The sequence below is a fragment of the Podarcis melisellensis genome (assembly GCF_964234715.1).
Source record: "Podarcis melisellensis genome assembly, chromosome: 7".
NCBI classification, from domain to species: domain Eukaryota; kingdom Metazoa; phylum Chordata; class Lepidosauria; order Squamata; family Lacertidae; genus Podarcis; species Podarcis melisellensis.
The window spans coordinates 3,309,943-3,330,171 of NC_138539.1; the positions used below are offsets into that span (position 1 = coordinate 3,309,943).

General features: G+C 47.8%; 1 protein-coding gene across 3 annotated transcripts in view; it reads left to right on the top strand.

The window, feature by feature from the left end:
• Positions 1-20,229, top strand: part of ARHGAP39 (Rho GTPase activating protein 39) — a 194,266-nt gene that overhangs the window by 78,100 nt on the left and 95,937 nt on the right. For all 3 annotated transcript variants that reach the window (XM_081918708.1, XM_081918707.1, XM_081918709.1), the window contains exon 2: positions 16,204-16,641. In XM_081918708.1, the coding sequence (XP_081774834.1) occupies positions 16,204-16,641 (438 nt within the window). The remainder of the gene's footprint in view (positions 1-16,203; positions 16,642-20,229) is intronic.

Sequence of the window (20,229 nt, forward strand, 5' to 3'; positions counted from 1 at the left end):
TCTGTCCCATGAGACCAGGGCCCTGTAGGATTTAACTTCCTGTAAGACAGAGCTATTCCGCCTGGCCTTTAATTTGAACGTAGCCTGATCTTTTATTCCCATTCCTTCCCTCCCCCTCCCCTTTTTATGAAGATCACCCACTCTGGGATCCCACAGCTAATTCTCCCCTGGTCTCCTTGCTGGCCCAAGTAGGACTAAGTTAGCCAGCTAGCCCTGGGGATCATCTAATGTTTATTGGATGGATCCCCCCCCCAAATTGATTTTTGAATTCTGAATTTATTGTTATTCACATTTTATACTGTATTTTGTGATTTTGTGCTTTTTTGTTGTTGTATCAATTAAGTGTTTTAAATTTGTTGTTAGCCGCCTTGAGCCCGGTTTTCTGAACCGGGATGGGTGGGGTATAAATAAAAATTTATTGTTATTTGTTATTAAACACGATCCAGCCTGCGAGAAACTCAGTGGCATACTTGGAGTGTGGAGTTTGCCCAGCTGTTGTAGAGCCACATTCAGCCTGTTTCATCTTAAACATTAAGGCGCCACCAGCCCTCAGTTCACCCCGACTCTTGAGCAAGTGGAACTATTATTAAGAGTTGTGGGTTCACTTTCAGCCTGGGAGGGGGCAGCTAGCAGCTCCCTGGCTCTGGAGTCAGGTCAAAATGTGTGTAGCATGGAAGCCTAGGCTGACACATGGTGTTGCACGCATGGGAGAGGATGCACGTTTGTGCAGAACAGATGGTTTTAATTTTTCAAAAGCAGTGTGTTTGCTTTTAAATCATTATAATTGTTTTTACATATGTAGCTGCAGTGGCTTCTATTGCTGAAATGCTTTTATTGCAAAATTGCTTTGAGATGTTTTATGGGAAGCAATTCACTAATGGAAGTAAATAAAAAAACAAACAGGTAGGTAGGTAGCATTAAAAAAGGGAGGAGAGTGTGCTCTTGTCCCTGATCCTGCTCATGCATTTTTCTTTAGGGCATCTGGCCGGTCACTGTGAGAACAGGATGCTTTGGCTAGATGGTCCATTGGCCTGATCCAGAAGGCTCTTCTTTTGCTCTTGTTTTGTTGTTTAGTCGTGTCCGCCTCTTCGTGACCCCCTGGACCAGAGCACGCCAGGCCCTCCTGTCTTCCACTGCCTCCCGCAATTTGGTCAAACTCATCCTGGTAGCTTCAAGAACACTGTCCCACCATCTCGTCCTCTGTCGTCCCCTTCTCCTTGTGCCCTCCATCTTTCCCAACATCAGGGTCTTTCCCAGGGAGTCTTCTCTTCTCATGAGGTGGCCAAAGTCTTGGAGCCTCAGCTTCAGGTTCTGTCCTTCCAGTGAGCACTCAGGGCTGATTTCCTTCAGAATGGATCAGTTTGATCTTCTTGCAGTCCATGGGACTCTCAAGAGTCTCCTCCAGCACCAGAATTCAAAAGCATCCATTCTTCAGCGATCAGCCTTCTTTATGGTCCAGCTCTCACTTCCATGCATCACTACTGGGAAAACCATAGCTTGAACTATACGGACATTTGTTGGCAAGGTGATGTCTCTGCTTTTTTATTTTTTTGCTCTTAGATGGAGAAATACTCTGACAGCTGCCTTTGTTGTTCTAGAAAGACCCACATTCAGCAGGGTGTTGCTTTATGTTAATGCAGACAGCTCTGGAATTTGCCAACCTGGCTCCCTCTGGGTGTGCTTTGGTCTGCTGCTCTGGCCAGAACTGCCGTAGGGAATTGCAGCCTCAAACACCTGCAGGGAGCCAGCTTAAAGCAGCCTGCCATAGAGCCCTCTAGATCTGCACCAGCAGCACCCTGAGGCAGCTGGCGGACGGGTGCAGCTGCCACAGCAGAAGCTGCTTGCATGCTCCGCGCGATGCTGCGTGGCCCGGTGCCACGTGGCTTCCTCCATAGCAGCTGTGACTCCCCGCTGACCTTGGCAAGCGGAGCTGTGTGGAGTTTATTGGAATGACCTAATCAGACTCGGTTGGGGAAGGGAGGTGGGTTCACCTGTCCCCCCCCCCTTTGCTCAATTCATCTTTCGCTCCTGGTGCTGCTCCCTATGCCTCGAATAACAATCCTCTTCTATTTGAATCAAGCGCAGGCAGGCCTCCTCTTAGTCCCTTTCCTGGAAAACCTTTCCCCCAGACCATCTTCATTCTGCCATTTGGCACCCCCCCCCCAACCTCACTTGCAAGCCCTTGGCTTTTCCCACATATAGGCTGTGTTAGAAACTCATATATATTATTATAAGCTAATCACCTAATTGCACCTTAAACCTAGGCTATGGTCCCCACAATGGAATAATAATAATAATAATAATAATAATAATAATAATAATAATAATAATAATTTGTATACCACCCTATACCTGCAGGTCTCAGGGCGCTTCACAAGATAAAATCACAATATATATATTTTTAAAAATATATCTTTATTAACCAATTTCAACACAACAATTTGTCAATCCTCGTAATCAATTACATTATTTCCCCTCCCCTTATTCCCCCCTCAACCTTCCCTCTCCCCCACCAAGGACCTCCCTCAGCTCCCCTCCCTGATTTTTTTACATGTCTTGTTTTCTGCATGTTATAAAATTGCGCATATCCTTGCTTTGTCTATCATACGTTCAACTAATAAATTCTTCCTTGAAGTCTGTTGACCTTTTCACGTAGTTTATATGTCAATTTGGCCAGTTCTGCATAACTCATCAATTTTTCTTGTCACTGTTCTTGATAAAATCACAATATAAAAACACAAAATACAAAAGCAGAAACCACCCAATAACCCCCAGTAATTCAACTTATACGTTGGGTTTCCCCAACATGTGCAGCTGTTGGCAGAACTTCTCCCCCCTACAGAGAATATAGGAGTTTGCTTGCACCTTGCTGATTGAAAGCACTTTGTTTTTTGGGGGGTTGGTGGGGTTGTTCTTGTGTTGAGATGGGGGGCATACACAGGCACTGACGTCTCTGGCTGTTGTGAATGCCTTCATACTAAGATCCCTGCTTGCAGAAAGCTAGCAGTGTTGATTGGGGGGGGTGTAGTTTGGACATTAAATGCCTGCTGCCTTGCCCCGATCCATCATAGAAGTAAGACACTGTTTTCCCCGAGCAGCAGTGCGCAGCATTTTTTCAGTGTGTTTTCTGAGCAGGGATCCAAAAGAGAACCACCCCCACCCCATCTTTCAGCTCCCCAAGATAGCCTGGCTGCTTTCTCTGCTTCTTAGTTTTCACCATCAAAGGCAATCAGCTCAGCATGCTGTCCATAATCGATGGAAGGACAAAGAAGGGAGAGAGGGAGGGAGGGAGGGGGGGAAAGCCATTCGGGTTTAAGGCTTTCATTTTCCTCCTTCCCTGTTGCTCTCAACCCTTGACAGAACCCCCAAACCAAAAGCTTGCCTTCGTAGGAAGGTTCATCTCCGCTGCGCCCCCAGTGAAAAGCGGGGGGTGGGGTGGGTGGTTCTCTGTGTCCTCCAGGAACTGCCTTGCCCTTACTTGGCTCCACAGCCATGGAAATATTTGACCCCCTTGAAGCTGGCGGCTCGAGTCAGATGCTCGCTGGGCTTTGATACGCCGCTGGGTGGAGGTTCCCCCTTCCTCCCTGTCACAGCTAGTTACGCTAAAGCAAACAGCCAGAGCGAATGCACCTTGTGCATTGACCGGGTGGCGTTCCTGGAGCAAGGCACCTGAGCTTTACGGAGACCCACCAGTAATGTTTGGTAAATTGAAAGGAGTCGTGGAAAGCGGGCGATGCACTTTCCATCGAAGTTGTTGCCAGAATTGGCACGGTGAAGGTTCTCCTTACTGCAGAATATACTGTATTTTTTGCTCTATAAGACTCACTTTTTCCCTCCTGAAAAGTAAGGGGAAATGTGTGTGCGTCTTATGGAGCAAATGCAGGCTGCGCAGCTATCCCAGAAGCCAGAACAGCAAAAGGGATTGCTGCTCTCACTGTGCAGCGATTCCTCTTGCTGTTCTGGCTTCTGAGATTCAGAATATTTTTTTTCTTGTTTTCCTCCTCCAAAAACTAGGTGCGTCTTGTGGTCTGGTGCGTCTTATAGAGCGAAAAATACGGTATATCAGAATAGAATGGAATAGACAGTTGTATTTTAATATTTTGTTGGAAGCTGCCCAGAGTGGCTGGGGAAACCCAGCCAGGTGGGCAGGCTCTAAATAATAAATCATCATCATCATCATCATCATCATCATGACAAATGCCCTCAGTCACCTGAGCGTCACAAATGCAAGACCATTGATCAAAAGGGATCTTCTCACACTAGACAAGAGTTTCAAAAAGCCTGGGGGAAATGCAGAGAACACTTCACAAAACAGTTCCCTAAAATACATACCTGGACTTGTTTCGATTAATGTCTGCAGGAGACTAAGTTATAATTAGAAAAATCTTAATAATTATTCATAAAGGAAACAGCTTATAAGAAGTAAATAAGGAGGTCAGATACAGAATAAAGGAAGTCTTTTATTTGGTTGCTTGTATTATTGTATGTTATGCTTATTGTATTTCTGTATGGGGGGGGGTTATGTCATGTTGTAAATAAAATTTCCAACAAAAGGGATCTTCTCATACTGTCCCTGAAGATACTGAGAAGGCAGAGTTTGGCAGCTCGGTGCAAAAAAGGGCAAAATATGCTTGATTGTGAAAGTAGCTCTTTGGAATGTGATTTGGATTTCTTTCTTTCTTTTCGGATGAAACAAAGACGTGGATTTTGCTTTGAAGGGTGGTTTAGCCTGGCATAAGCCTCTGGTTTTCTTTAGATTTTTGAGGATGGACAGCCTTCAGTTGTGGCCCTCCAAGCCACTGTCTGGCCAGTGGGTCTCCCTTCATCCCCTCCCTTCTTGTGCATAGCTGTCAACCTTCCTTTTTTTGCGGGAAATTCCCTTATTCCAGCGCCGTTTCCCGCTGCTTCCTGCTGCTATCCCGGATTGTTAGATATCCCGTAGGCTGTCCCCAGGACAGGTGAGGCTGCTGATCCCTTATTTTCAAATCTGAAAGTTGACAGCTATGCTCCTGTGGCCACACCCCTTTCCACCCTCAAGTGCTTTTGTTTGGCTAGAAGGTGCCCTTGAAACTGTCATAATGCCTCTTGCGTATGTGTGTGTGTTTACACCTCTGACTGCTGCACGGCCGTGTTTGAAACTGAGATATAAAATCTAGGAGCCTAATGGCACCTTAAATCTAGGTCATGGTCGTCACAATGATATGTCTTGGCACGTTAAAAAAGAAAGAAAACAAGATTACAAAGCATGTGTGTCTTTTGTTGCCAGGCTGCTGTGTGAATCACCTGCTGCGCTGCCCTGGAGACCAGCTGAGTGGCGTGGCATCACGGGCATGCCAGCCAGCCAGATGGAGATGTTGGTGCCAAACTTTGCAACCAGTCATCTTCACTTCCTCGCAAAAGGCCGCTTGCCGGTTGCAAAACGCAAACGGCCCCCAGTTAATTTTGAACGTGCTCCCCCTGCCCCAACTGGAAAGTTGCCTCTGATAGGATGTGGTCTTTGGACTGAAGAAGGTCCCCACGGACCCACCTGCTGAGCTCGATGGCCCTTGTTCTTGTTCCGAGCCCTTTTCAGTCTAAAGTTTAACTGAGACCAAGAGCTGAGGTCGGGAAAGAAACATGGATGCAAAAATCACGGGGACAGAATGTGTCTGGATGGAACTGACATTGGCATCCGGAGCTCTAATGCATTGCCGGAAGCTCAAGCTGCGCATTAAAACTCCCGCTTGGAGGAGCCCGTTTTGCCCTTGGATGCAATCGCACTGAGACTTCTCAGTACGGAAAACGAGAAAGCTAAGTTTATTATAGGACATGTATGTTGGATATGAAATATCCCATTTCTGGGCGGCTTGAGGTGGAGATGCAACGAGCCATTCTTGCTCTTTCATCTCTGCAAAGATGAGCAAAGAAGAGATGTCTCGCCTCCCAAGGTGGGATGAAGAAGGAAATAAGAAGTGATGTCCTCAACCCTGAGAACATTGGTCTAGCACAGGGGTAGGCAACCTAAAGCCCATGGGCCGGATGCGGCCCAATCGCCTTCTCAATCTGGCCTGCGTATGGTCCAGGAATCAGTGTGTTTTTACATGAGTAGTATGTGTCTTTTAATTTATAATGCATCTCTTGGTTATTTGTGGAGCCTGCCTGGTGTTTTTACATGAGTAGAATGTGTGCTTTTATTTAAAATGCATCTCTGGGTTATTTGTGGAGCCTGCCTGGTGTTTTTACATGAGTAGAATGTGTGCTTTTATTTAAAATGCATCTCTGGGTTATTTGTGGGACCTGCCTGGTGTTTTTACATGAGTAGAATGTGTCCTTTTATTTAAAATGCACCTCTGGGTTATTTGTGGGGCATAGGAATTCGTTCATCGCCCCCCAAATATAGTCCGGCCCACCACATGGTCTGAGGGACGGTGGACTGGCCCCCTGCTGAAAAAGTTTGCTGACCCCTTACTTAAGGGAAGGTCAACACAAAGGCAAACTAGGGATTTTGGATCGCTGTATTCTAGGGTTTAGCAGATTGCTCTTCTTGAAACTTTACCTTATAAATCGAAAGAGCTCAGATAACCAGGTTCCCCACCACCACTTGGCATGATTTTATTTCTTATTCAAATGTTGAGGCACGTGGTTTCTGAGTGCCACAAGTACATGCAGGTGTCAGGCTCATCTAAGACTTCATAGAACCATTATCCTCAATAATGATGAAACTCACAGGTGGAGAATACTTCTATTTTTACACGTCTTTGTTAGTTGCAAAGGGAATCTTTGCATGAGTCAATGCTTTATTATCCTTTTGGAACTGTGCTGTACTTTTGTCCTTCCAGGCCGTGACGCTCTGTGGTCTACACTTTTGAATCTTCCTTTCATTTCTTTTTGTTACGTTTGCACTTTTAAACAAAATCAATAATAGTGAAAAACAACAACGAAGGAAGAAAGATTGTCCAGGAAGCATGGAGGTTCACCTCTCTGTCTCCTTTCTCCCTGTGCAAACTTCCAGTCTTTCGTACAAGCTGACTTGCATCCCAAGTCTTCCAGCAGTTTCTGGATTATTTATTAAAAAAACACACCTGTGTACCACAATTTCAACAATTATATATACATACAATGGTAAAAACAGCATGAAAATTTCGGACAGGTCACCAGCTGACTGTTGCTGAAAATGAAGTTATGCGCACACTTAGTTTCACTATGCATTTAAAGCATATTAAACCCACAATTAAAGCACACGACTTTCCACCAAAGAACCATGGGAATAGTAGTTTGCGGGAGGCAGTGGAGGACAGAGGTACCTGGGAGGCAGTGGAGGACAGAGGTGCCTGGGAGGCAGTGGAGGACAGAGGTGCCTGGCTGTTGGGAGGTTGTAGCGCCTGCTGTGGCTGTAGAGACCGATATGGGAGAGACATGTTTTGTTGCAGCTGGGGCAGATTGAGGCGTCTGATTGTGCTGCCTGGCGTTCTCTGGTCCATGGGGTGACGAAGAGTCGGACACGACTAAACGACTAAACAACAACAACAACAAAGGTGCTGGATATGGTAGCTGTGAGTGGAAACTACGGTTCCCGTGATTCTTTGGGGGGATGGAGTCTTGTGCTTTAAATGTGCAGTGGATATGCTTTAAACATATAGTGCGTATCTGCCCTCAGTCAGGGATGTGGACTTGGGCTTCTAGCCCCACACTTTGCAGAGGAGCTTTGAGGTTTTGAGGAGGGACTTGAAGGGAACAGGGAGCAAGAGGCGCCACCGCACCCTCTTTCTGGAAGGGGGTCTCAGGCCTTTTCCAATGGTGGTGCTCATCTCTTCCGAACCTTTGGGCTAGAGCTGGGGTCAGATTCCACTACCGGGTCCTTGCTTTGTATCTGGTTGTGGTCGGGGGCCAAGCTGAACTGGCCTCGTGGCTTGCTTGGGGCAGAGAGCAGGAAATGCACACAGGCCACAGATGTGTATCTCACCCTGCTATAGATTCAGGACTGGCAAGGGTCCCACAGCCTTAAAACCCATAACTGTATCGTACTGCAGTGTGTGTGTATGTAATTCTGTAGGGTATAATGTACAGTGGTACCTTGGTTCTCAAACGCCTTGGTACTGAAACAACTTGGAACCCAAGCACTGCAAACCCGGAAGTAAGTGTTCCAGTTTGTGAACTTTTCTCAGAAGCTGAACGTGCTCTGTTTTGAGTGCCACACTTCCATTTTGAGTGTTATGTCTGTTTTTGCTATTTATTTTGCATTTTTGTGTGTGGCTCTTTTCGTTTTGTTTTTGTGACTGTGTGGAACACAGTTCAGCTACTGATTCATTGATTGTGTGACTGCAGTACATTGTTTATTGCTTTCATTTGATGGATCGATGGTCTCATTTGATAGTAAAATTCATGTTGAATTGCTGTTTCGGGGGTTGTTTTTAAAAGTCTGGAACGGATTAATCCATTTTGCATTACTTTCTATGGGAAAGTGCGCCTTTGTTTTGGAACGCTTTGGTTTTGGAACAGACTTCTGAAACAGATTAAGTTTGAGAACCAAGAGACCACTGTACATAGCCCTGGCAATCAACCCGAGTGGGTAAAAGCTCATGCCCTTTTAAAAAGAAATTTCTGATGTAATGTCTAGCTAAAACATCTGGAGAGCACCAGGCTGGGGAACGTGGATTTAGACAGTGTGAGAATTTCCTTTCCATGTAATGGGGAGGGAACCTGTTTCACCCAATAAATACCAACCTCTGCTTCTTGCAAATTCTGGGCACTTGGTGTATATTATTGAGGGAACGGGAGAGAAACTCTTCCCTTTGCAATTGCTTATCTAAACAGATGCAAACTCTGTGGTGCAGAAGGGAAGAGAGATGCATTAGCCAGAGGCTGGAGATTGTGCTCCTGGGTAGCATAAAGTCTCTGTTTAGCTGCAAACAAAGGTTTTTGTTATAGCAACCACCAGCGAGTCTGCATGCTCCTTTGAAAAAACAACAACACACGAATTACAAACTTGGGACGGTTCATTCCAACGAATGGCCCAAACCAAACCCTGTGTGATATTTAAATCATGGTTTCATAATCGCCTCAATTTCAGATCAAGCAGGGAGCTCTTGATTCCGTAGGCAGGCAAGCAAGTTGAGACGGAGTTCGAGAGCAATGCCTCCTTTTGCCTTGCGAGTGATCCAGAGGGGCACAGGCCGAGCTAAGCTTTCTCTTCTGGAACCTGCACCCTTGATACCTGGAACCCTTATTGGGTGTGGGCAATGCCAGTGTCAGATGCTGGTGGTGGTTGCTCGTGAGTAACCAGGCAGGACTCCGACCTGGCTTTTACAGGTTTTATTGTACAAACTATTTACAGTGCAGATCTACCAAGTCATGTCCGTCTCAGTCGCTTGCAGAATCCGGGGTGGCCCCTTCCGGCTTCTCTCCCAACGTAGGAACTTCAGCACCCCAAGTCTCCTCCTCCCCTCCTTGTGTTTCACCCCTCTGCGCAAGCTTGGCAACGGAAGTGGCGTGCGTCCCTCCTGGTCAGCCTGGCGAGGTGAGATGCTGGGGCTCTCAGAAGCATCCTCAAGCCCTCTCTTCGTTTGGCTGGCCCCTTCCCACTCTTCACCCCCATCGTTCTGCCCGGACACTGAGGTCCAGCGCCGAGGGCCTTCTGCCGGTTCCCTCGCTGCGAGAAGCCAAATTACAGGGAACCAGGCAGAGGGCCTTCTCGGTAGTGGCACCCGCCCTGTGGAACGCCCTCCCACCAGATGTCAAAGAGAAAAACAACTGCCAAACTTTTAGAAGACATCTGAAGGCAGCCCTGTTTAGGAAAGCTTTTAATGTTTAATAGGTGATTGTATTTTAGTGTTTTGTTGGAAGCCACCCAGACTGGCTGGGGAAACTTAGCCAGATGGGCAGGGTATAAATAATAAATTATTATTATTATTATTATTATTATTCCTCACTGGAGGTGTGGCTTTTCTCACCGCTGGAAGAGGAACTGCTCCTCAGGAGTTTCAGAGGCTCTCTGTATCCCAACAGCCCCCCTGTCTCCCTCCCCGGTTCTAATGGCTGCCCCCTGACGGCCAGCCAGCTAGGCTGTGCAGCTGATCTTGCCTGACGGTGTTGCATGAAGGCTGGAGTGGTGTCGTAGCCATCCCCCCCAACCCCGCTTGCAAATGTCAAGCGTGGTGGATCTGGCATGGCGGTCGTTGACTGGCGGTGTGCGCTGGAATCAAACCTTGTTTTGAGAGTGCGGGTGGGAGAGCTGGCAAAACCCAGAACTGGAGCGGAACAGAAGAAGGGGAGGGAGACAGAATGCGATGCATGAATTGTTGGTGGTGGTGGTGGGGATGTGGAGTCGGATGTGGCAGGGCCCAGAAGAAGGGATTATCCTGAGAAGCTGAAGGCAAAATGTGCCCCTGGCAGAGGAGCTTCAGGAGATGCTGCCTGGATCCCAGCAGGGGTCACAGGCTTGGAGGTGGAGGGGGGCAGCAAGCCTGGGGGGGGGGTGCGCCTGCTTGTTAAAGGAGTCATAGGATCTGGAAGGTTCAGGTGTTAGCTTGTTAGTCCACCCCCCTCTAAAAATGCAAAACATGGAACAGCATCCATGCAGTGTTGGACGCATGTAAAAGAAACATGCAATGAAATACGCCAAGAGAAATATCAAGTAAACTACAAAATGTGAGTCCTGTCTCTGAGACTTGGTTTCCTGCCTATGCAGTTTCAGATAGAACCATTTTGGCCCGAATATGAGCTGCACCAGGATATAAGCCGCACCTTTAAAATTCAAGGGGAAAAAATAAAAGAAAAAGACAATACCCGAATATAAGCCGCTCCCTTAAAATTCCACGGGCACCCACACCCGTTCCGTTTTACTGCATGTCTGTTTCAGCAGCGATATTGTAAAAGCCAGTTTTTACAATTTAAACCACACTTTGACTTTTCACGGTCAGAATTCGGGGGAAAAGGTGAGGCTTATATTCAGGCTAATACGGTAATATTGACACAACTCATAGGATTTTTGACATGTGGATCGGTTGCTTCAGCGCTGTCCTTGGCACCTGTCTGTCTCGGGAGACAAGGCCGGAGAGTGCCTTTGGGGTGAGGTCAAGCTGTTGGGAGGTTGTAGCGCCTGCTGTGGCTGTAGAGACCGATATGGGAGAGACATGTTTTGTTGCAGCTGGGGCAGATTGAGGCGTCTGATTGTGCTGCTGCAGATGCACCACAGCATTTCTTCACCCTGCGTTCCTCCCAGAGGTCATTCATTCTCTGGTCACTGCTGTTGATGCACAACCTGACTGTCTCCAGGCCTTGTGGTCATCTGCGAGGGACTCCCATTCGGTGGAGTTGATGTTCCTAGTGTCACATTTGCAGACATCTTTGTAGCACAGGGGACGCGGGTGGCGCTGTGGGTTAAACCACAGAACCTAGGGCTTGCCGATCGGAAGGTCGGCGGTTCAAATCCCTGTGACGGGGTGAGCTCCCGTTGCTCGGTCCCTGCTCCTGCCCACCTAGCACTTCAAAAGCATGTCAAAGGGCAAGTAAATAATAATAATAATAATAATAATAATAATAATAATAATAATAATTTATTATTTGTACCCCGCCCATCTGGTTGGGTTTCCCCAGCCACTCTGGGCGGCTTCCAACAAAGATGAAAGATACACCAAAATATCACATATTAAAAACTTCCCTGAACAGGGCTGCCTTCAGATGTCTTCTGAATGTCAGGTAGATGTTTATCGCTTTGACATCTGATGGGAGGGCGTTCCACAGGGTGGGCGCCACTACCGAGAAGGCCCTCTGCCTGGTTCCCTGTAACTTGGCCTCTCGCAGCGAGGGAAACGCCAGAAGGCCCTTGGAGCTGGACCTCAGTGTCCAGGCAGAATGATGGGGGAGGAGACGCTCCTTCAGATATACTGGACCGAGGGCGTTTAGGGCTTTAAAGGTCAGCACCAACACTTTGAATTGTGCTCAAAAACGTACTGGGAGCCAATGTAGGTCTTTCAAGACCGGTGTTATATGGTCTCAGCAGCCGCTCCCAGTCACCAGTTTAGCTGCCGCATTCTGGATTAGTTGTAGTTTCCGGGTCACCTTCAAAGGTAGCCCCACGTAGAGCGCATTGCAATAGTCCAAGTGGGAGATAACCAGAGCACGCACCACTCTGGCGAGACAGTCCGCAGGCAGATAGGGTCTCAGCCTACGTACCAGATGGAGCTGGTACACAGCTACCCTGGATAAATAGGTACCGCTCCGGCGGGAAGGTAAACGGCGTTTCCGTGCGCTGCTCTGGTTCGCCAAAAGCGGCTTAGTCATGCTGGCCACATGACCCAGAAGCTGTACGCCGGCTCCCTCGGCCAGTAAAGTGAGATGAGCGCCGCAATCCCAGAGTCGGCCACAACTGGTCCTAATGGTCAGGGGTCCCTTTACCTTTACTTGTAGCACAGTTGGTCTGGTGCCAGAAGCCAGCTCCCCATAGAGCAGCGGTTCTCAACCTGTGGGTCCCCAGATGTTGTTGGACTACAACTCCCACCATTCCTAGCCAGCATGACCAGTGGTCAGGGATGATGGGAGTTGTAGTCCAACAACATCTGGGGACCCACAGGTTGAGAACCGCTGCCCTAGAGCATGATCTTTGGGAGATCCTGCCATTCTCTGGGCATGGCCATGCCAGTGTAGACGTCGCTGAAACAGGAGTGTGATCATGCTGGCAATGTGCGGCTTCAACAATTGCATTGTGTGTTGGGTTTTTGTTTTTGTGCAATCCATGTCCCCCCCAGTATGTGAAGGCTGGCACATAGTTAAACTAGGCAGCGAAGGTCACCAGCCCGGATGGCTTTAAGAGAGGATCAGACGGATTATTGGAGGAGAGGGCGATCGATGGCTTTGATAGACCCAAGTCGCTAGCCATGTGGAACGATGAAGGCCCATCACCCCCAAATACTGCCGCATCTCGCAGACTTTAACACACTCACAGCCCTGGCCACAAGACTCTTAAGAATAAAGTCATTACACTTTCGGAGGGCAGGGTGCGAAGAAAGCCGAAGGAAGGCCTATCTAGGCTTAAATAGGAAATTTGCCTCTTCCCTAGGAAAAGATACCCACTCTGAAGTCCTCCTCAAAAATCCAAGGTCAGACGGGCATCTCTCTGAGAAGCCTCAGCTGCATGGCTAGGGCAGGCGCCTTTTGAAAAGTAAATTAATTAAACATTTCTTTTTTATTTCTTTCTTTTATTTTTATTTATAATTTTCAGTTACATACGTTTCAATAGTTTGACAATCATTTTAACATTTTGAAACTTCCTTCCCCCTCATTCTGCGGTTCCTTAAATTTGTTTTTTATATTTCCTGCTTGCTCCAAATTAACTTAACTTACTCATTTATCCCTCTACTTTAAATACGTACTCTTATAAAACTGCAGGTTATTACAATAATCCTGCCAATGTTCTTATCTGTTTACTGTTTGTCTGTAAATATTCCATAAACCATTTCTGTTCTTTTATAAAAAGTTTATTACCTTGATTTCTTATTTTTCCGGTAAGTTTCGCCATTTCCGTGTATTCTGTAAGTTTTTGTATCCATTCTTGTTTTGCTGGAACTTCTTCTTTACATTTTGGGGCAAATAACATTCTTGCCACCGTACATGAATAAATTTCTATACAGTTTGGGCAGTTTTGCACCTATAATTCCCAAAGGTAATTCCTTTTGGAAATTAATTAAACATTTCCACCTCCACAGCTGAAGCCTGGGCAGGCCGAGAGCACTGATTGAGGAGCATCGTGGCGCATGCTTTAGAGATGCGCAGAACTTGCGTCTCTTCGGTGCTGAACGTTCAGAAAGCACCCCGGGTAAAGAAAAAGAAAAATCCACGTTGAACGCATTCATTTTTAAAGCACTGCCCTATATATGATGAAGGCGGTTAAATGATTCAAACAAGGCTGTTCAGATGGGCCAGCTCTGCGGTAATGAATAATGAAGAATATTTTGCAATTAGATAGCACTCTCAAATGTTCAAAGCGATTCTGGAGCGTTATCTTAGGAACCCACACAAACAGAGCCCTCTGAGACGAGACGTTAAATCTGAGCAAAATATAGGGCATCCTCCCTGCTCCCTAGGAAAATATCCCACCTGCAGATGCAGCCCTTGCTCTCTTCCCCACCTCTTGTTATGTTTGCTTCAGGTTAAATCTTTTCAGGTTGTGTCCCACGGCGACCCAGAAGTACCAGAAAGGGTTGCTTCTGGGTTTCGCTGCTTGTGCATGCGCAGACGCTCAAAATGACGTCATGCGCAGAAGCAGCGAATCGCGACCCGTGCACGTGCAGATGCGCAGGCGTGGTTTCATGTTGTGAACGGGGCTCCGGAACAGCAAAAATGAGTCTTTATGTAAAAAAAAATAATGATTTAAATCAAGTTTTACTGACTAGTGATTTAAGTCGATTTGATTTAAATCCAATCCGCCCTGGTTATCATAATGCATTTAGATAGGATCCCTTTTCGACATCCTCCTTGCCACCCCAACCATTAGATGTTCTGGTTGGAGCTGATAGGAGCCCCAACAGCATCTGAAGGGTCCTAGGTTCTGCACTCCTGGGTTAAGCATCTCTGGGTCTGAATCAGATTAGTGCTGGAGATGCAAAGAGGTGGAGGGAACTTTCTTTCATATGTGGTGGACTTGCAAAAGGGTAAAGGAGTATTGGGAAATGATCCATAATGATTTGAAAAAAATGTTTAAAAGTACTTTCCCCAAAAAAACCCAGAGTCCGTTCTGTTGGGGATAATTCAGACTGAAAATCCCAGGTGTCAGGAAAGGTTATTTATGCATCCTACCACTGCGGCCCGTGTTTTGTTAGCCTCAGAATGGAAAACAAGCAAAGTCCCAACCAAAGAAGAGTGGCAAGTTGACAGAATATGTGAAGTTGCAGACTTAACATATAGAATAAGAGAATAAGAAGAACATTCTTATTCAACATTTCCAATCAGAGAAGATTGGAAAACGTTTATTGAATATATGAGAAATAACTGTTCAAGCTGAAAATGCTTGCAGCATTCAGATACCATAGTTTTCAGTGTATAAGACTAGGTTTATTTAATCAAAAATCATGTTCAAATTGGGGGTCTTCCTCTACATGGGTAGCGTAATGTGGGGCTGTAGGATCGGTTGCTGCCGAAAGTTGGAGATTATTACTGGTGACTGCTGCAAGGCCTGTTGTTGATTGCCTGTCGCTGCGGCAAGTGGGCAGGCGATCTGCTCCTTTTTCCGCCGATGGGAGAGAGGATCGGTTGCTTTGTCGATGTGCGCGAGCGGCATTGTCTGCCTGGCGGGTGAGCGTTTTTTTGGCATTCCCTCCCCCCAAAAGCTCAACAACTGTTCTGTATTGGACAATGACAATAAAAATTATCGTATCGTAACTGTGGGCAATCCTCCCCCCCAAAGCTCAATAATTTTGGCCAAGCCTCCCCCCATAATAGCTCAACAACTTTGGGGAATCTTCCCCGCCTCCCATTTCCCCATTTCCTAAATTTTGAGTCCCTCCAAATATGGGGCGTGTTATACACGGAAAGGTGCGGTAAATTCAACAGTGTAAATGAGTTTTAATGGATGTAATAATGGGATACTGAATGGTGTAGTTTTTGTAAAATATGCAGGGATTTCTGATATGCAAGAGGGACGCGGGTGGTGCTGTGTGTTAAACCACAGAGCCTAGGACTTGCTGATCAGAAGGTTGGCGGTTTGAATCCCCACAACGGGGTGAGCTCCCGTTGCTCGGTCCCTGCTCCTGCCAACCTAGCAGTTCAAAAGCACGTCAAAGTGCAAGTAGATAAATAGGTACCGCTCTGGCAGGAAGGTAAATGGTGTTTCCGTGCGCTGCTCTGGTTCGCCAGAAGCGGCTTAGTCCTGCTGGCCACATGACCCGGAAGCTGTACTCTGGCTCCCTCGGCCAATAAAGCGAGATGAGCGCGCAACCCCAGAGTCGGCCACGACTGGACCTAGTGGTCAGGGGTCCCTTTACCTTTACGATATGCAAAATAAACTATGGAAAGAGAAGAAGGGAAGTCATTGATATCTTAAGGATGTAACAATAAGTACTTTAAATTGTAAAGCAGAAAATTTAATAAAATAACATACCAAAAAGGAGAAGCGTTTTTGCGTCTGGGCCAATGCCTGGACAAGAGGTCACCTGGGGACGCCCAGGGCTGCAAGCACCACACTGATCCCAACCAGCTTCTGAATATTTTCCTGTGCTTCTTTTTCCCTAGGCTGGAATGGGTGGAAATCATCGAGCCTCGGACGCGGGAGCGCATGTACGCCAACCTGATCACGGGGGAGTGCGTCTGGGACCCCCCCGCCGGCGTGCGCATCAAGCGCACCAACGAGAACCAGTGGTGGGAGCTCTTTGACCCCAACACCTCGCGCTTCTACTACTACAATGCCTCCACCCAGCGGACCGTGTGGCACCGGCCCCAGAACTGCGACATCATCCCCCTGGCCAAGCTCCAGACCCTGAAGCAGAACACCGAGTCCCCCCGGGCCTCCACCGAGAACAGCCCCGGGCGCAGCAGCAATGTCAGCCGCGAGGGCAGCACCAGCTCCTCCCAGGAGCAGGAGCCGGAGGGCGGCGGGGAGAAAGGGCAGGAGCAAAGCAGGACCCACCGCCAGCCTTCCCAGTTCGCCACCGTCAAAGAAGAAACGGAAAGGTAACTTTGCTTTGCGGCGGGGCTTTGGGAACCTGCGGCGGAAGCCGCAGGTCTCTGGTTTTCGGGGCTTGGCAGCGCAGCCTAGTGGGTGGAGCTGTCTGAGCAGAGGCCGGCCGTGCTCTGAGCTCTGCCCAAGGACCCTGTGGAGCAGGGAGGAATATGAGCTTTGGCTGGTGGGAAGGGCGCAATTAGGTGTTTTTAATTTTCTTTTCTTGTTTTTGCACACTCCTCCATTGTTTGCAATCCGAAGCTCGCTTCATCCCCCCAAAAAAGTTTTGGATTTGAGTTTCTACTGAAATGAGGCTGTTGTACAGTGGTACCTCGGGTTGCATATGCTTCAGGTTACCGGCGCTTCAGGTTACAGACTCCACTAACCCAGAAATAGTACCTCGGGTTAAGAACTTTGCTTCAGGATGAGAACAGAAATCGCACGGCAGCGGTGCGAGGCCTCATTTGCTAAAGTGGTGCTTCAGGTTAAGAACAGTTTCAGGTTAAGAACAGACCTCCAGAACGAATTAAGTACTTAACCCGAGGTACCACTGTACTTTAATCTTTTTTTTAAGTTGTATTTTAATCAATTGTTTTTATACCTGGTGTTAGCCGCTCTGAGCCCGGTCTTGGCTGGGGAGGGCAGGGTATAAATAAATTATTATTATTATTATTATTATTATTATTATTATTATTATTATTATTACTATTATATCCGCTCTGCAGTTTGCTTGGGGTGGGGGTCGCTGCGATTGCTCTGCCAGTCTCAGGATGGCACAGATGGGGAATTTGTAACCCGGCAGAAGTTCTTGGACTGCAACTTCCACCAGCCCCAGCCAGCAGTCGGGGTGATAGCAGTTGTGGCCCAGCAAATGTCTGGATGGCCCCTGCCTTACAGACTTCTAGCCACAATGAACCAACAGGGTCTGACTCTGCATCCATAGGCTTCAGCCTTCCTTGCCTGTTTCTTCTCCCTCTCTTCGTATCTTCCTTCCCTTGTGAGCTTCTGAGCCTCCCCCAAACCTTTCCTAGTCTTTCCTACTTCTTCCATCCTGTCCTTCCTGGAATCTCCATCCTGCGAGGATTTTCACCTGCATCTCTCTAGTGGGATAGTAACGAATCGGTGGCACGTGCCCTTCTGACTTGCACTCTTTTAAAGACTCGAGGAATGAGGTTATCACCCCTCTTTTGTTGTCCATTCCGGGTCACCCGGACATTGCCACGGCGTCCTTTCTCTTGGCAGATCAAGATGAGCAGGTGACAGCAAAGGTTGCAAGGTTTTTAGCAGGGGAATCAGAATAAGATCCACTATGCGACTGTTGATTCAAAACCCTGAAATCTATTTTATATAATTGACTTTTTACTTCTATTTGTTGCATATTGTATTGTGGTTTTATTGCTATGGCCGATGGCTGGCACAAATAAAGATTCATTCATTCATTCTCTAGTGGGATCCAAGACGCCAGGGTCCCCTGTTTTGCAAAAGCGGGCCTTGTATCTGAGGCAGTGCAAAGCTAACTGAAATGCAGGCAGGGGACTTTAATCTGCTGCGCAGATGGCCCTGCTCCCTCCTCGCACCGCCTCCCCTTTTTGCAGGCTGCAGCAGTTTCCTGAAATACACAAGGAAGAGGTGATGGTTGTTTTCCGTTCTCAGTTGATGCCGCTCTGCCTGCTTCTGGTACCTGCCTTGTTTGCAGATGGCTTGTGAACCAATAATCCTGCGCAGGCAAGGAGAGCTTCCTCAGAGCAGGCTGTGGTGAGACACAAAAGCTGGAGTGGTTTTCCAGAGGCGACTGAGAAAGAATGGCTTGCAAAAACCCTGGTCGCTGCAGCCTCAGAGCCACAGCGATCTGGATATGGAAGGAGGACTTCCTTCTCGCTAATTTGAGCCGGAGTACGGCATCTGAGCCGCGCAATCCGCTTGAGACGGCGCACAGTGATCATTAATATAATTAATAATAGCAATTAGCCGATCAGTGTCAGTAGTAATTAAAGATCAGCTGGGAGGAGGCAACAGGTGGCTTTTCGCGGGGGTCTTCCCCTGTGCCCAACGGGGTTGCCGTGATTGCTCAATTACATCTGAAGAAGTGCGCATTGCGCCCCCGACAGGAGCAAAGTTGATCTTGCAGGGCAGGGGGAAAGGGGTTCACTCGGGCGCAAACACAGTATTGGCAGAGAATCTGGTCTAACTGTGTGCCAAATGGTTGGGATGTGTAGGAACAGAGGACGCCAGCCTGGGGGCAGCTGCAGAGTGCTGCTGGTCAGGCCAACCCACAAAAAACCGGGAGGCAGCAAAGGCAGCGGTGTTTGCAGGGGTGCAGCCCCGCTGTAAAATCCCCACTGCGTCATAGTTCCTGCTGAGTTGCCTCTGAAACGGCCTCCGTTCCTCTTTCTAAGGCGCATCTTGCGATTTGACTGAGACAGATCTCCCTTGGTGCATCCCACTTCATGCGATGGCTGGCGCTTGATTCATTTCGTAAAATTTCTATGCCGCTTGGTTGTAGAAAAAACCTCAAAGCAGTTTACAGAAAAACCTTCCTGGTCTCCATAGGCAGGCAGTTCCAAAGTGCAGGGGCTGCCACACTAAAAGACGAATCTCTTATAAACGTGGAGCGGATATTATGAGGCATCTGTAACGCTGCCAGTCCCCCTAATCAAAGCTGTCAAGTGAACTTCTGTGGGGTCAGTTGTTGTTGTTTAGTCGTTTAGTCGTGTCCGCCTCTTCGTGACCCCCTGGACCAGAGCACGCCAGGCACTCCTGTCTTCCACTGCCTCCCGCAGTTTGGTCAAGCTCATGCTGGTAGCTTCAAGAACACTGTCCCACCATCTCATGCCCTCCATCTTGTGCCCTCCATCTTTCCCAACATCAGGGTCTTTTCCAGGGAGTCTTCTCTTCTCATGGGGTGGCCAAAGTCTTGGAGCCTCAGCTTCAGGATCTGTCCTTCCAGTGAGCACTCAGGGCTGATTTCCTTCAGAATGGAGAGGTTTGATCTTCTTGCAGTCTATGGGACTCTCAAGAGTCTCCTCCAGCACCAGAATTCAAAAGCATCCATTCTTTGGTGATCAGCCTTCTCCGTCTCCTAAATAGTTTTCTTTTAGGGCTTTTCCTCCAGTCTTCCTGTTTGTGGTGCGTTCACCCTGATTTTTTTCCAGCAAACTTAAGGCAGGGGTCTTGTGCCTGGTCTTTGTTGCACATTTGTTCCATTTTGCTTGCTGGGTGGTTACACAACCATGATTTGTTCGCTGTGTGTTCACATGTCTTTCCAGTGACCCACTCTTTCACCCCACACTTGGCAATGCATGTCCCCATGTCCTTCCTCACTGCAAAAACACCCCCCCCCCGCCCCAAGCAAGTTGGATGTGTCGGGGCGACAGAGCATTTCAATTACGCAACTGTATATTTCTGATAGGGACGTGGGTGGCGCTGTGGGTTAAACCACAGAGCCTAGGACTTGCCAATCAGAAGGTCAGCGGTTCGAATCCCTGCGACGGGGTGAGCTCCCGTTGCTCGGTCCCTGCTTCTGCCAACCTAGCAGTTCGAAATCACGTCAGGTAAATGGCGTTTCCGTGCGCTGCTCTGGTTCACCAGAAGCGGCTTAG